General features: G+C 39.0%; 1 protein-coding gene across 11 annotated transcripts in view; it reads left to right on the forward strand.

Moving 5' to 3' along the window:
* LOC122547955 (uncharacterized) overlaps positions 1 to 16,476 on the forward strand; it is a 281,415-nt gene that overhangs the window by 37,092 nt on the left and 227,847 nt on the right. For 9 of the 11 annotated variants that reach the window (XM_087998904.1, XM_087998903.1, XM_087998905.1 and 6 more), the window contains exons 2-3: positions 2,831 to 2,916; positions 10,779 to 10,838. In XM_087998904.1, the coding sequence (XP_087855030.1) occupies positions 2,884 to 2,916; positions 10,779 to 10,838 (93 nt within the window). In that variant the 5' untranslated portion in view covers positions 2,831 to 2,883. The remainder of the gene's footprint in view (positions 1 to 2,830; positions 2,917 to 10,778; positions 10,839 to 16,476) is intronic. The other 2 variants (XM_087998907.1, XM_087998906.1) reach the window with 1 other exon arrangement.

The following is a 16,476-nucleotide window of genomic DNA, read 5'->3' on the forward strand; positions in this document are numbered from 1 at the left end:
AATGCCCTGTACTGCCACAACATGACATCCCAACTCCGATATTCAATGCACTGACCAACAAAGGCAAGTGTGCTAAATGATTTGTTCACTCCTCTGTGACTCCATCTTCAATGAACACGGGACCCCATGGTGTAGATAAATTTATTAAACCGTGAACCGGCCAACACAATATCGTTAGAATCAAGGCTGTAGATTATATCACGTGTGAAATAAACTCTTTTCAGGGCAACTTAAAAAGCAAGCATTTGGTAATGCACACTCGCCGCTAGTAATATCACAAGCTAATTTAGGGGAACTTGTGGCCATGCACAAGTTGATTTTGCTTGTCATGCATAAACTTTACTTCTAACATGTTGCTCTTGAGGAACATTCTGAGTTCATTTTTTTAAAAAATCATGCAAATTCAATATATGCATGGCAACAAGTTCCCCTAATCAGTTTCTGACATTACTAGTGGTGAGTGTCCATTACCAAATGCATGATTTGTTAGGTGGCCTGATAAGATTTTACTTGACATATGATATATAGCAACAGCATTAGCTGACTCAGTCTTTTTATTTATCTGTAAACATTTTAGACTGTCAGTCACTTGGTATATAACTTGAGCATTACTAAAAAGAGAGATATGTAGATTAAGCTTTTCATCATGTACTCATTGGGACCAATGCCAGATTGCCACATTTCAAGTGACCATGTTTGAGATTTGCATTCTTGTATTTGTCCTTTGAGTGCAAGATGAAAGGCTTCAGCTACCTCTTTATTTTCAGCAGTAAGTATTTTATATTATAGGTCACTAATTTCTTTCAACAACAAATTAGCTGCAAATTCAAGGTATCAAATCAAGTGTCAAACAAAAGATCAAAGTAAAAATAAAAAACCTGAGGATACTGGAAATCTGAACTACAAACAGAAAGTGCTGGAGAAACTCAGCAAGTCTAGCAGCATCTGGAAAGAGAGAAGCAGAGTTAACATTTTGAGTCCTGTGTCCCAATGTCCAAGGGTCACTGTACTCAAAATGTTACAAAGGTCAAGATACTTGATGGAATGAATGTGTGAAGTCAAATAGAAGTTGCTGCTTTTGAAATGCTGAGTCTCAGATTCTGTGTCTAAATTTTGAAAATATAGGTTTGAATTATGTGAAAACCAAAGGTAACAATAAATTTGGAAAGTAAGAGGGTGACATTTGGAAGCCTCTGATCCTCTCTACGGGGTCTCTGTCACCTCTTGGATGAAGGCATACATCTTAAATTATTGGCATTGCTATTAGCTGTATCAGTTAGTGTAGAAAGTCAGTGACTGTGTTGTACAGCTGTTGGACCTGCTGAAATAGATGGAGCAGCTTAATCACCACATTGGTGAATTGTAGCTGCCTTCGACACTTTCTGGCTGAGGTGTAGAGATGAAAGGTAAGCTCTGGAGATACTTGCATGGTAGACTTTACAGTTGGTAGGAAGCAAACAACAACAAATATTGGGTCAACCAAACTTTTTGAAATATTGATCTTCATGGCACTAGCATCAGAAGCAGTCTGCAACTGAATTTCATGGTCCAAGTATATTTCAATTTTCTGACTCAATACTAAATAAATCACATTTAACTCATTCTTCATTTTCTTCCAGAAAAATGCATTTGTGTAAACATTACCTTGGTTTGCCTTCATTATCATTTGCCTTCATGACAGCCTTTCAAAATTTGCTATGTTGTTTTTTGAAATGTCGAAGGATGAAAAACCCAATGTAAATTGAAGGTTTCTTTACATTTTTTTTCTACTTATCCATTGCAATTATATCAGAAGTGGTGTGCTTGGTTATTAAGACTTATGTTTTTATATAATGGAGTTTCTTACATTATCATTATGAAGAGCCAAAAGAGTTGACAGGCAAGGTAGTAAATATTCAGTACAGATTTCCATACATATTATGAATGAAATGATCATTCCAGAGAAGCCAATGGGTATGAAAAACAATGAGACAATATTTAAAATCGTACAGATTGCAAGCATAAAAGCTATCCCTGCTGTCTTTTCAGTAAAACTGCACAGGGAACCATACTAATGGGAGTTAACAGAAAATGATGGAAGATCATTATTGCTTCAGGATGTATGAAGGTTTTTGATGATAGAAAAATTAAACCATTTTCAAGAAATGTAAACTAGTAATCTTGTCCAGCATCTCTAAACTGGTTTGTGAAATGAATTATTCTTTTTGTGTCTGTGCTTGCAATGTATTTGAGTATTCACTATGTTCACAAATAATGTCTCTCATTTGTCAGAATGAGTTCTCTCTATGCTGGGTGGATACACTCATAGGAGCCATCTTAAGTCATTAATATGTTAAAGTTCTTTGAACTCAGAGAAGGAACTCCCCTAACAAGTTTAATAAGCTGATGTAAAGTTCAAATATATTTGCAGAGTTAATGGTAAAGTTGGAAGATGTAACAAATGAGGCTTCTGACTCCATTCATGACTGCTTCGGTATTCCATTAGAACTGAACCTCAGAGGCCACACTGGCATTCTGTTATGATGTGATTAAAATGTCAATATTCTGTTTTGGAATTCGTACACATCACCATTAGATATTGTCTTTTTTCTGAATAAAGCATTCCATCTCTAGAATTGTTTTTTATTTCAAAATAATCTCTTTCAAACTGTCTTTCTTAACCTTCCTTACTGAGGATTCCCACTGGCTGAATGTTTAAAAAAGTTCACAGCCTCTACTTGTTCTCTGTTCTATTCCAAGCCAATGTTTGGTTTGCACCTCCAATTTGTACAACACCCACTCATTAACATACAATTATTATATGAGTTGTTCATTCCTATTTTTTTTTCAGTTTCCTTTCTTCCCCCTTTCCCGTTTCCTCTGTGGCACTGAAGTTGAATCACAATGGGAAATGAAAGCAGTTCCACGGGTGATCAGGTGAGTCTGTGCTGACATTATTCTGAACACAGGACTTATGTCTGGAAGTACAATGTGCAATAAGTAAGTAATGTTAAAAGACTTTGAGCTCATGGCATTGTTACTTTACTCAAGCATGGAAATGTGTTTGACAATAAGCAAGCAGAGGTAGCTTTCAATGATTCACTTAACATCTAATCAGATGTCACATGTGATTTTTAAAAATAGCATTTCAGATTTCTAATGTCTTTGATAGAACTGTCCAACTTCAATCTGAAGAGCTTTTCAATAATAAAACCCTGATCATTGTGACAATTTTATTCAGACCAAGGGATGCTGCACAACCTTTAACCATGAATATAGTAAAATGATTTACATTAGAGAAAATGAATTATATGAAGAAAGCTGGGGAAGAAAATGAATAGATCTAAAGTTCCTAAAGTGTCAGTTAACTTCATGCACAATTGTCTTGGCAAATTTTACTGCACCTTTACCCCTGAAAAATAACTTGTGCTTTTTATTGGGTGACACCACTGCCATGTAAACAAGAGAGAGCTCTGAGTCTTATACATCATTTACCCAGGATGTAGATTCACTTGAGCTATATTGTCATGATTAGATTTAGCATTGTTTCATATTGTTTGCATTCAGAATGTTAACATAGAATAGGTCACAATTTTCAATGTAATAGAAATCTAATCTTGTTCTTTTTTCAGCTTTGATAATAGTTATAGATGCACGTTTAGTATGTCTTATGTTATGAGACTGAGGCATTAGTTTCCAAGTTGGCTTTGGTGTTTGTGTACCACACACCAACTCTGTCATAGTGGTGATCTTACCTTATTTGCAAATGTTCCTGCTCTTGTAAATTACCTCAAATAATTCAACAAAATGTAATGAAGTTGACTGGTGTAATCAGTTCCCAGACTCTTGATGAAGAAGATATTAATTAAAACAATTATCAGACAAAATGGCCTTTTACTTTTTCAATTCATTTCAAAACAGCTTGTAAATATGTCCATTTGCTTCATAAATTAGCTAACTTATTTTTATTAATGCAAATACTAAAGTTTAATTGTGAATTAAGCATCACAAAACTTAAATTAACTCAAAAAGATATTGATCATTTTTCAGACTTATCTTGTCTTTCAGTTATTTCTTCTCATCATCACCTTCCCCTCTGCTGCACCAATTTGATCAAAAGGTAGACTAATAGATTGGTCACAACTCAGAGGAGACTGTTTGGCCTGTTCAGTCTGCACTGGCCTTCTGAAGAAGCAGTTCACCCAGTGACACTCCTTAGTCTTTTTGGATAATGATCCAATTTCTGTTTCAAAGCCTTAATTGACTCTTTCTCCATCACAGTCTCAGGCAGTGCAATACTGATCCTAACCACTTCCCACTCGACGAGGTTGTTTCTCATTTTGCCAATTACCTTAAATATGTGCCCTTTGGTTCTCCAGCTTTTCACCAATGGGAACAGTTTCTCCCTATTTATTCTATCTCAACCTTTCATGATGTTGAATACCTCTATCACATCCTCTCTCAACCTCCTCTTCTCCAAACAAAACATTTCCAATTTTTGGACATGTTCTGCATCCCTGCAAACATTCTCAAAAATAATGTCTCTACTGCCTTCACATCCATCCAAAAGTGTGGTACCCAGAACCAGATGCAATACTACAATTAAGCCCAAGCTCTCTTGACATTCCTCACAGGCAAAGACTTAAGAAATCTTGTATTTATTGGTTGCAGGTCTGCTAGTGGATTGTCAGACCTATCAATGACTGGCAGATTCATCCACAGCTGGTATAGTTACTCTGCGAATAATTGAATTGAATTGATCCTTCTTTTGTTTTGCTAGCTCTTCACTTTGTCTCAATGATAGCACACTGAGTGTAGCACCTCTAGGCATCACAATCTATGACTTGTGATTCCCACTGGTCATGGTCAATGTGACACACAGGGAGGGACTTGAAACATTGAAACTGAGAAAACAGGAAGAGGAGCATGCCATTTGGCCATCCAAGCAGTTTCCACCATTCAATGTGATCATGGCTGATCATTCAACTCAGTACCCTTATCATGCTTTCATATTTGATCCCTTTGATCCCTTTATCCATAAGAACTCAGTCAATCTTCTTTTTGAAAACATTTAATGTTTTGGCCTCAATGGCTTTTAGTGGCAGAACTCCAAGGGCTCACCAATCTCACCAATTTTGGGTGGCACGATGGCTCAGTGGTTAGCACTGCTGCCTCACAACGCCAGGGACCCGGGTTCGATTCCCGGCTTGGGCAACTATCTGAGTTTGCACATTCTCCCAGTGTCTGCGTGGGTTTCCTCCGGTTTCCTCCCACAATCCAAAGATGTGCTGGTTAGGTGAATTGGCCATGCTAAATTGCCCATAGTGTTAGGTGGATTAGTGATGGGTGAATGTAGGGGAATGGGTGGGTTGCTCTTCGGAGCGTCGGTGTGGACTTGTTGGGCCAAAGAGCCTGTTTCCACACTGTAGGGAATCTAATCTAATCTTTATCTCAATTTTAATTAGCTACTCCATATCCATAGACTGACCCCTGGTTTTAGACTCCCCGGTTATTGGGAACATTCTTCCTGCATTTATACTGTCTGATCCTCTTAGAGTTTTCTTGGTTTCTATGAGATTCCTCCCTTATCCTTCTAAACTCCTGTGAATATTGTTCTAACCGATCCAGTCTCTCTTTGTTTGGCAGTCCTGCCATCCCAGGAATCAGTCTGATAAATCCATGTGCACTCCTTCCATAGCCAGAATATCATTTTTCAAATAAGGAGACCAAAATTGTACACAATACTCCAGGTGTGGTATCACCAAAGCACGGTATAATTGGAACAAAAAATTCTTCTTCATGGCCTGCTGCACCTACACGATTGCTTTCAGCGACTGTTGTACGAGGACAGCCATGTCTTGGTGCATCTCCCCCTTTCCTAATCGATCATCATTCAGTTAATAATCTACCTGCCTATTTTTGCTAATAAGTGGGTAAGCTCACATTTATTCACATTATACCACATTTGTTATGTATTTGCTAACTTACTTAACTTGTCCAGATCACAGTGAAGCATCTCTGCAACATCCTCGTAGTTCATTCTCCCACCCAGCTTCTTTGGAGTCTGTGGGGTCCCTCTATTCTATTTACCTGTACATGCTCAATATACATGGTGTTGAGCTGGTGACTATTGTCCAGTTGTTAAGCAACGTGACCTGTCCAGTGCAGTTGGCTTTGTAAGGGGGTGCTGGTGATACTAGCTGTTTCCAAGACATCAGTGTTTGTGCATGAGGGTGGTGCCAGCTCTGTGACCCAGCATCATACAGAAAGACTATAGCTTTGAAACTGAGTTTGGTCTGTGCTTCAAGGCAGAATTTGTTGCACACTCATGTGCAGTGTCTGCGATATTGCTGTTTATTTTAAAAAAGCCTATGTCCATGGTTGCATCCCAAAGGGCTAAATTGCTTGACATTATTCATCTCGGTTCCCTTGATGACAATGGTCATCTATATTTTTCTTGGGGAGCAGGCTGATATAGAAGTTCAGTTTTCTTTAAACTGATCTTTTGACTGAAGAGTGATGCCACTTCTGAAGCACATGATGTTCCATGTTGTAAGTCTGACTGATTGTTGCCAGACTGAATGCAGTAACCAGCGAAAAGAAGTTCATGGATGAATTTTGTTTTATCTCTTTGTGTGAGGCTGAAGAAGCCGGAAGTTGAGAAGATCTCCATCAGTCTGGAAGTGTATAAAAGCTGCCTCTTCGAAATCTTAGAACATAGAGAATATAGAACAATACAGACCAGGCCCTTCGGCCCTCGATGTTGCGCCGACTCGTGAACTATTCTCAGCTCATCCCCCTACACCATCCCATCATCATCCATGTGCTTATATTCTGTTGCCTGCTGCAGCATCAAAGAGATAGAAAGGATGAGAAGGTCAGGGCTTGTGAACATTCCTGCATCACACCATCAGCGTTCTGGAAGACACTCAAGGGATTGCTATGTGATTGATTTGTCAAAACTGATTTTCTTGAAACTGCTTCACCATGGCCAGGAACCTGAGTAAGCATTCAAGTTTTAAAAATAATTTTCTAAATTCCACCTCTGCTCACAGGTTAACTATAATGTCGTTGCTTCTTTTTTATTCCTATTGATAAAGCCCAGGGTATTGAATGCTTTATTAACTGCTATTTTAACCTGCTCTGCCACCTTCAAAGATTCAAGCACATATGCACCCAGAGTCCCTCTGCTCTTGCACCGACTTTAGAATCATCCCCTTTATTTTGTATTGTCTCTCTGTTTTCTTTGACCAAAGTGAATCATTTCACATTTCCCTCCATTAGATTTCAACTTCCACTTGTCTATGCAAACCACTAACCTATCCATATCTTTTTTAAAGTCTATACTGTCTTCTTTATGGTTCACCATGTTTCAAAATTATTTTCTCATTGCAAATTTTGAAATTATACCCTGTACGAAGTCTAAGTCAGATAATGTAGGGGTTCTAACGCCAATCCCTCAGAAACTTCATAATAACTGTCCTCCAGTTTGCATCAAACTTTCATCACTATTGTTTCCGACCACCAACCAGTTTAGTAATCTGCTACTATTTATTTTATTCCATGAGCTCTAGCTTCATGACCAAATCTGTGCCTGGTACTTTGTCAGATACCTTTTGGAAGTCCATTTATGCCACATCTATACATTACCCTCAATAACCAACCCTGTGGCCTCATTTAAAATTGTCATCAAGTTATTTCAACAAGGCATGATTCATCATTAACAAATCTATCTACTTTTCTCTAATTTACCTGCATTTAGCCAAGTTTTTATTTACCTTTGTTTCAAAACATCTTTTCTAATATCATCTCTATCATTTAGGTTAATGGGATTGGTCTGCATTTGTTAAGATGATCTTCACATCCATTTTGAAACAAGTGTGCAACATTTGCAATTCCTCAGTCCGTGAGTCTGAAGGAGTCTGAAAAGTTATGGCTCGTGCCTCCACAATTTCCAATCTAACTTCTCTCTGTATCCCTGGATATATCATATCCAGTAGTGGAGCCTTATCAACTTTAACTACCATCTCTATATCAATTTTAAACCCTTCAAGTGTCTGAACTACCTATGCTCTCACCAAGACTTGTGCAGCGTTTTCTTTCATGGTAAAAATAGATGCAAAATATTCATCTGGCACCTCAACCATACTCCCTGCCTTCACTAAATTGCCTTTTGACCTCTAACCCTACTCTTCCTTTAACCACACTATTGTATTAAATGCCTAAAGAAGACTTTAGCATTCACTTTTATCAGCCAGTCTCTTGTCATTCTCTTTACTTCTCAAATTTTTGTAATCCTGTGAGAATTCAACATTCAGCTAGGTTCTGTATTATCCACCTGACATCTGTCATAAGCATATTTCTCTGCTTCATCTTATTTCTATTGTTTTCACTATCCAAGGAGCTCTGGATTTGCTTGCCTTACTTTTTCCCTTTTGTAGGAATATATCTTAATTGTACTCAAAAGATTTCACCTTGAAAGGTAACCCATTTTTCATTTTCAGTTTTACCTGCTCCATTTTGATTTCAGTTGATCTGGGCCAGAGCCAGCTTCAGGAATAGAAGATTGGATCTAATTAATTATTTTTGATCAAGACTGTTCCTTTCTCTTTTCTGTAGCCAACCTAAACCTTATGATTCTGCAGCCAAATGTTTGCCTACTGACACTTGATCCAATTTGCACACCTCATTCCCAAGAGCCTCCTTTCCAAGAACCAATTCCTCCTTTCTCATTGAAATAGAAACATACTGATGTGGAAATTTTTTGTGAACATTTTCTCAGAACTCTTGATCGTCCTCAGCTCTTTATCCTACCACCATTCCAGTTTATACCTGGACAACATAAACATTCTGTTACTACTAAATAATTCTTTTATGTCTTTGTAATTCCTTTGGAAATTTGTTCTTTATCTTTCTCACAACTTGGTGGATGGTAGACTACAACAAGCCAAGTAATTGCATTATTTTGTTCCTTAGCTCCAGCTAAATAGATTTTGTCCTTCAGCCTTGTGTGATATTCTTTCTCTCCAGCACTACAATATTCTCCTTCATTGGTAGTGAGACTTTTTCCTTTTTATGTTTCCTGAATACTTGTACTCAGGCATATTTAATACATAGCCCCATCATTTCTTGACTCAAACCTCTGCTATTGGCACACATCATATTTTCATAGGGTTATCTGCTCTCCTGGAATTCACCGATCTTATTTATCAGATACCTTGCATTCGCATCGAGACACTGAACTCTAATTTTGACTTTACCACTTACCTCTGATGCCAAAGCCACCTAATATCTCACTATTTCTGACTCAAGTAGTATCTGTGTCTCCCAATATTCTTTGCACATTGCTATTTCCTTCGAGCCTCACTCCTGGTGCCTGTTAGTTAAAACCCTCCCAATAGTACGAATGAATCGCCGACAAGAAAATTGGTCTCAGCTTGGTTTAGATGAAACACATCCAGGCTGTACAACCACACAGGTTTCACCAGAACTGATTCCAATGTTCCTAGAAGCTAAAGCCCTTCCTTCTGCACCAACTCTGCCATACATTAATCTACTCTATCCTACTCGTTTGAATAATCGCATGCATGTGGTACTGGGAATAATTCAGAGATTACTACATTTGAGGCTCTTCTTGCTAATTTCCTACCTATCTTCCTAACCTCTGACTGTTGCGCCACATCCCTTTTTTCTAACTATGTTATTGCTATCCATGTGGACCACAACAGGCAACAGTTCACAATCCTCACTCAGGGTGCTCTCCAGCTGTTCAGCAATATAGGAACAGGAATAGGCCATCCAGCCCCTTGAGCCTATTCCACCATTCAGTTGAGATCATCGCTGGTCTGTCACCTAACTCCATATACCTGCTTTTAGCCCATATCCCTTAAATTTTTGTTCAGCAAATCTATTATCTTTCATAGAATTAAAATTAACAACAGATCCAGCATCCATTGCCATTTGTGGAAAAGAGTTCCTAACATCCTTTTGTGCATAGATAGATAGAACATTCTTGACCCTGGCACCAGAGAGGCCTCAAACCATCCTGGATTCACATTTGCAGCCAAAGAAATGATTTTCTCTTTTCCTAATTATCTGAGTTCCTATCATCATTGTCCTCTGGGCTGCTTCATATGCCCAGTACAGTCAGCACAGTTGCTACAGATTCACCCTCCAGAACTGTTTGGTCAATGAGATGAACTCAAGGGACTCCGATACTGCCTGTCTGCCTGTTTCTTCTTGATCATGTAGACTGAGACATCTGCTAGTATAGCTTAAAACTATTTAGTAAAATTAAAATGAAAACTGATTGAGACCAATTGCTCCATATTTTTACTCAGCATCAGCAACTTTAATTGTGATCTAGTCTGGCCCCATCCATTGCCTAACTCAGAACGCTAGAACAATACTGCACTTTGCACACCACAACATCCATTGCCCCCTTTTTCTGTGAATTGTATATTTTTGATCTTCTTTGTTAGAATGGGTAATGTCCATAGCGTGGAAAGAATTTGTCACTTTTATCACAATGACAAGGGTCAAGTTATGTGACCATGCATATCAATGTGGTTTATTTGATATCTGTACTTAAAAATAATCAATACAAACATCTTGACAGGCATCTTTTCCTGAAGGTGTATGTCTTTTCAATTTCTTTTTTGTCTGACATTTTTATTAAAGATGATGGTTCCAACTGTTGAAATTTTATAGTTAATAAAGAGAGTTTGAATAGGACAAATATTATAATAAATATGGCTGGTCAAACTCGTTAGGTTATTTACATTTTGATTGTTTTTTAGCCAAAGGCATCTGATTCGGACATAATAACCTCATTACCATCAAATCAAGAGACTGCACAGGTATTGTAAAAGAGCACTTAACTAAACAGTCGCTCTAACCTCATGGTGTTGGGCTGGAACTTTGCTTGGCTTGCTGCTTCTCACGTGCAAATCTTCATTCACTGTTTGTCTCATTCCAGAGTTCTCATATTTCTGAAGTTTATGAAGTGCATGCAACCCAGCATGAAGAAATGGTAAAAGAACAGTTGATCTTAGATGCACCAGTGTGTCATATTTTTTGAATCCACTCACTTAAAGTACAGTAATTCTAATGCAGTGCTAAAAGCATCAGCTTGTAAGAAACAGATTTCAGTAATACCAACTGCTACCTCCAGAGATGCATGCTAATACAGAACAACCTCAGCTATCAGAATGTCAAGTATCCAAATTTTGGATTCTCTGAACAAGATTTCAAGGTCCTGTAAAGATGTTATCCATTATCTGAACAGTTAGTTATCTGAACAAAATACTCCCCACCCATCTCATTTGGATAATCAAGGTTGTTCTGTATAATGCATGAAGCAAATGCACATCTGAACTTTGAAATGGCCTTTTGCTGTGAGTTGCATCTTTTGTGTATCAGATTCACATGTAGCTTTCATTCCAAATGTGGACTTGTTATGGTACCAATGAAAGGATTGTTCCGGGCAAGTTGTTGGAGACAGAAGGTAATGAGGTAATACTTCTAGGAATATGTCCAACTGATGTTGAAAATTCAACACAAATCCTACAGACAAGAAAGCACCAGGGTTGATGTGTATTCTGCGCTGAGTTATCTGACCACAGCCATTGAATAAAGTTCTGTGTTTGGAAACAAAATAAATTCAGTCAGGGGCCTAGAAATTAGGCCATGCCCATTTTTGTGTGCAGACTTGACGACCCCTGACTCCCATCTTCCCCTCTCCCACTATACCTCAATGGTGAGATTGGCACTGTGCAGATACAGAGCCTCAGGCCTCTGTATTGTCAACAAAACATGAAGAGCCTTCTGGTGAAGAGGAATTAAAGTTTGGGCTGCTGCTGGAACTGCCATGGTGTTCAGGTAAACATTGTTGCAGGATCGGGGCTTAGGTCAACTCTCAGGGAAATAAAATGGGTCGTTTGACCTCTGCTTCCCTCCTATTGCCGAGTGGTCTCCGATATTAATATAGGTGGGAACGGTTTCAGGCAACCCACCCACTGTTGAAGCCATTGTGGCCAATTAATGGCCATTTCAGGACCTCTTAATGCTTTTCAGTACGTGGTCTGTGCTTGGCCAGGAGGGAGTTATTTCCTCGAAAACATGATTATCCCCATCACCCTGCAACCTCACACATGCCACATTCTCTGAACCTGTCTGAATTCTGTGACTCTTCTTCTTTAACATTGCTTGTAGTTGCAGCAGGGGCTTTGCTTGATTTGCCGTTTAAGGTGGGACTTCATATCAGACGGTATGGTGGGAGTCCGACTCTGAATCAGTTAAGACTGTCTCAATACAATTTCACAGTGGGATAGCTAGGTTTCGGGTGAATTGGCTGATCACAGATGTTCCAGTCAGGGGCTGGGGAATATGCTACCTCCCCCCTTAAAATCCAAGGATTCTTTGCACTACCGTTTGGCAATGTGTACGCACCTTCTCCATATTATGTTGAGGCTTTAGTGCGGTCTGAAGTAGTGCCAGAAAAATAATCTAGGATTAGGTTATTGATTCTGCTTCAGTGACCCTGCTCAAAATGTTCACTGTGTGGACCTTCACGGAGATAGGATCAGCTGAAATGCATTCTCTGTTACGAAAGCTTGGCTGCCATTTACTGTTTGAACTCACACAAGAAGAATGATCAGTTAGACAAGGCAGTAAATGGGAGTAACTATTTATTGAGGCATGCTCAGTCAGGATCAACAATTACATTCAGGACAACATTGGGAAGACTGGAGCGAGCAGAGCTCTGAGTCAAACTCTCACAAAGAAATGACTAAAAACTGATGCATTGGGCTTACAGCAAATATTTCAGAAATATTCTGACAACTTGGCTGCACACTGATAAATTCAAGTTAATAATCACTAGGTCACTCTATGATTACCTGGGCTGAACAGTAGAATTTAAGGCATAATATCTTATTCTGCATATACCACTAGAAGGCGCCCCAATACAGAATGTTTCCCTAAAATCAGCTCTGCCAAGGCCTGAACAAGTTAAATCAGCATTTCTCGGCAGCCTTGTGTTTTATGTTTGACATGAATGAATTGTAATTGATTTACTGATGTTTTAATGATAAGTCAATCCACTTGTATGAATATAAATCAGTTTGAATTTAATTTAGGTTGAACAAGGGAACATACATTCCAACATAAGCATTACAAGCAGGAGTAGGCCTCCTAGCTCCTCCAGCCTGCTCCACAATTCAATAAGACTGTGGCTGATCTGATTATGTCACAATCCTACCTCTTTGATAACTTGTCACCCCTCTGCCCATCAGGAAATTATCTATCTCTGCGTTTTAATATGCTCAAAGACCGCTTTTGAGGAAGAGGCTCTCAACCTTCAGTGTGAAAATAATTATCCTCATCTTTGTCTTAAATGGGAGGCCCTTTAATTGAAACAGTCACTCTTAGTTTTAGATCCTCCCATAAGGGGAAACATTCTTTCCACATTCACCCAGTCAAAACCTGGATTTTATATGTTTCAATCAAGTCGACTCTTTCTTCTAACTCCAGTGGATACAAACCTAACCTGTCGAACATTTCCTCATATTCCAAACCACCCATTCCAGGTATTAGTTCAGTAAAACTTTTTCAAACCACTTCCAATGCATTTACGTTCTTCCTTAAATAAGGAGTCCAATACTATGCACAGTATTCCAAATATGTTCCCAACTATTTTCTGTATAATGGAAGCATACCTGTCTACTTTCATATTCAACTCCACTCTCAAAAAACAATAACATTTTATTAGTTTTCCTAATTACCTGCTGAACATACATTTTAACATTTTGCTGTTAATGCATTAAGACGCCTAGATCTCTCTGAATCCCAGAGCTCTGCAATCTCTCGCCATTTAGATAATATGCTTTATTTTTATTCTTCCTGTTGAAACGGACAATTTCACCTTACTCACATTTTACTCTACTTGTCAGATTTTTGCCCATTAATTTAACCTGTCAATATCTCTTTGTCTCTCAATTTTCTCTGCACAACTTATTTTCTGACTGACCTTAGTGTCATCGGCAAATTTAGTAACTGTATTTTCAGTCCTTTCATCCAAGTCAATTACATTAATTCTAAAAGTTGAGGCTATCCACTGAGCCCCATGGCATATTTTCCCCTATGCGAATATCCCCTTTATGTACAAAACATTTTACTTCTCCAAAGAACTCCAATAAATTATTTACCCATGATTTCCCTTCCACAAAATGATGTTGACTCTGCCTGATTTCTTTGAATTTTTCTAGGTGTCCTGATCTCATGTCTTTAATAATACCTTCCAATGTTTTGCTAGTGTTAACTGGCCTGTAGTTTCCTGTTTTCTGACTTGCTCCCATTTTGAATAAAGGAATCACACTTGGTATTTTCCAATCTAATGGGATCTTGTGAGAAACTAGGAAAGTTTGGAAAATTAAAACCAGTGCATCAACTATCTCATTAGTCTCTTTTTTATAAGAGCTCAGAGTGAAGCCCATCAGGATCCAAAGATTTGTCATCCTCCTACCACAATAATTACCACTTCCCAAGTGATCATAATTTTCTTGAGTTCTTCCTTCCTTTCCATCTCCTGATGTACAACATTTTTGGGATAATGAGCAGAATCTTATAGGGGCCTGAAGTGACATGGTCAATGTTGAGAAATGTGGCAGAGCTGAGTGTCAGAAGGCTAATAAATCCTGCCTTGATGTTGCGAACAACTCTTTGCACCTTTTAAACAGGTTCTGGCTATCGAGGCGAGATTCCCGCTAGGAATGGCTAGTTTCCCATTCGGGAGATTATTGCTTATTAATGACCTTATTAACTGCACGATTTACCATATTAATATGTAGTTTCCTATTCTGCTACCCAATGTGAACAAATTAGTGTCAAGAATTCTTGACATGGAGGGTAGGATGAATCCCTGGTGATTTTATTTCGCTGTTGGCCATAAAGAGCTTCCATGTAGCTCAGTATGAAACAGATCTCAAGCCGTGTTCTATTGTCAACAGTTGCACGCAGGAAGAGGCAACACGCTCATGGATTTGACCAGGCTGCATCTTGGGGAGTGTGGAGGAGCAGGCAGGGAATAGTTAGGGTGTAAGATTGCAGCTCAGGGGCAGGGAGGACAGTTAGAAGCAAAGTTCAATGTGGTGAGTCTCCACATGGGGGTTCTGAGTGGAAATGGTCTGTTGGGGTAGTCTGAAATGAAAAGGGAATTTGGAGGGTCTGGGGGTCACCTGGCGACCAGGTGGTGTCCATTGTAAGCTGTATTCCTTGCCATCACTTGTTGTCTTGAGATGCTAACTGCAACTGTAAAATGGCTGGGACAACACACACAGAATGAGCAGAGTCAGTGTCAGTTTGATGGGCGAAAGCATGGGATCTCTGCTGGATGCCAGGACATGAAGCAACAAATACATGAGTCTTGCATTTGCAAACTGTAACTACATTTAATTTGCAACCCTTTTGTTGTTCACTTGCGATGCTCGCAGACTGAACATGCTGAGCCTTCAAATGCTGGCCAAAGGCTTTTTATACCATACCATTGATCCTCACAAATTGGACATTGGCATGTCAATGATGCTGAGGTTAATGTCAATGACTTCAAAAGAGGCAAAAGCTGGCCAAAAGCATAACTGTGAAACTTCCAAAGATGCTGTAGGAGGTGAAGATAGCAACTTCATCACCCTGTTTATAAGTATCATCCCATCACCCCGTCTACCAGCACCTCCAGCTCCTGGTCCTGGAAATAGGGAGCTAGTTTGTCTTTTTTTCTGAGGCATGTTGCTGGGTCCTGTTACTGAATTGATGTGCAGCTGGGTTTTAAAAATGGCGTTGGAGTAGTGTGTAAGTTGGAAGGTCTCTCCAGCACTGCCACCTCCCTGGTCACATGATTCTCTGAAAACCATGCCCACCAACTCTGTTGCATAACTAATTAGGTGAATAGCAAAAGATCAGGTGAGAAACCTTTCCATAGGTTATGGTGGACTGTTGCCATTAGACTCAGTTACTGGCACACTTGAGCAGCAAATGGGAAAATTCAACCTTATGGTTTTTTAAATGAAAACAGGAAATGCTGGAAACACACACAGTGGTGAAAAATGTGTTGCTGGAAAAGCGCAGCAGGTCAGGCAGCATCAAAGGAGCAGGAGAATCGACATTTTGGGCATAAGCCCTTCTTCAGGAAACACATGCAGTGGGTCAGGCAACATCTGCTGAGACAGAAACATAAGGTTACCATTTTCGGTCATTGACTTTTCAAAAGAACTATTTCAAATCATTTGGGACAAACACAAAACTTTTAAAAACCACTTTTATTTGTAGAAGGAATATTTTCTCATTTCTGTGGAATTGCCATATGATCTGCTAATGTAGTATCCTTGCTTTTAAACGAGGCACTAATGAAGAAGTGCACAGTCTTTAATTGTGATGGATGATTGCAGATTTGGAAATCTCAGACTTGCTGCATTTTAAATCACTGGGATGGTCATCTTGAAG

Source organism: Chiloscyllium plagiosum, unplaced genomic scaffold (genome assembly GCF_037043375.1).
Source record: "Chiloscyllium plagiosum isolate Xiang-an unplaced genomic scaffold, Cpla_swu_hap1 HiC_scaffold_22, whole genome shotgun sequence".
In the NCBI taxonomy this organism is placed as follows: domain Eukaryota; kingdom Metazoa; phylum Chordata; class Chondrichthyes; order Orectolobiformes; family Hemiscylliidae; genus Chiloscyllium; species Chiloscyllium plagiosum.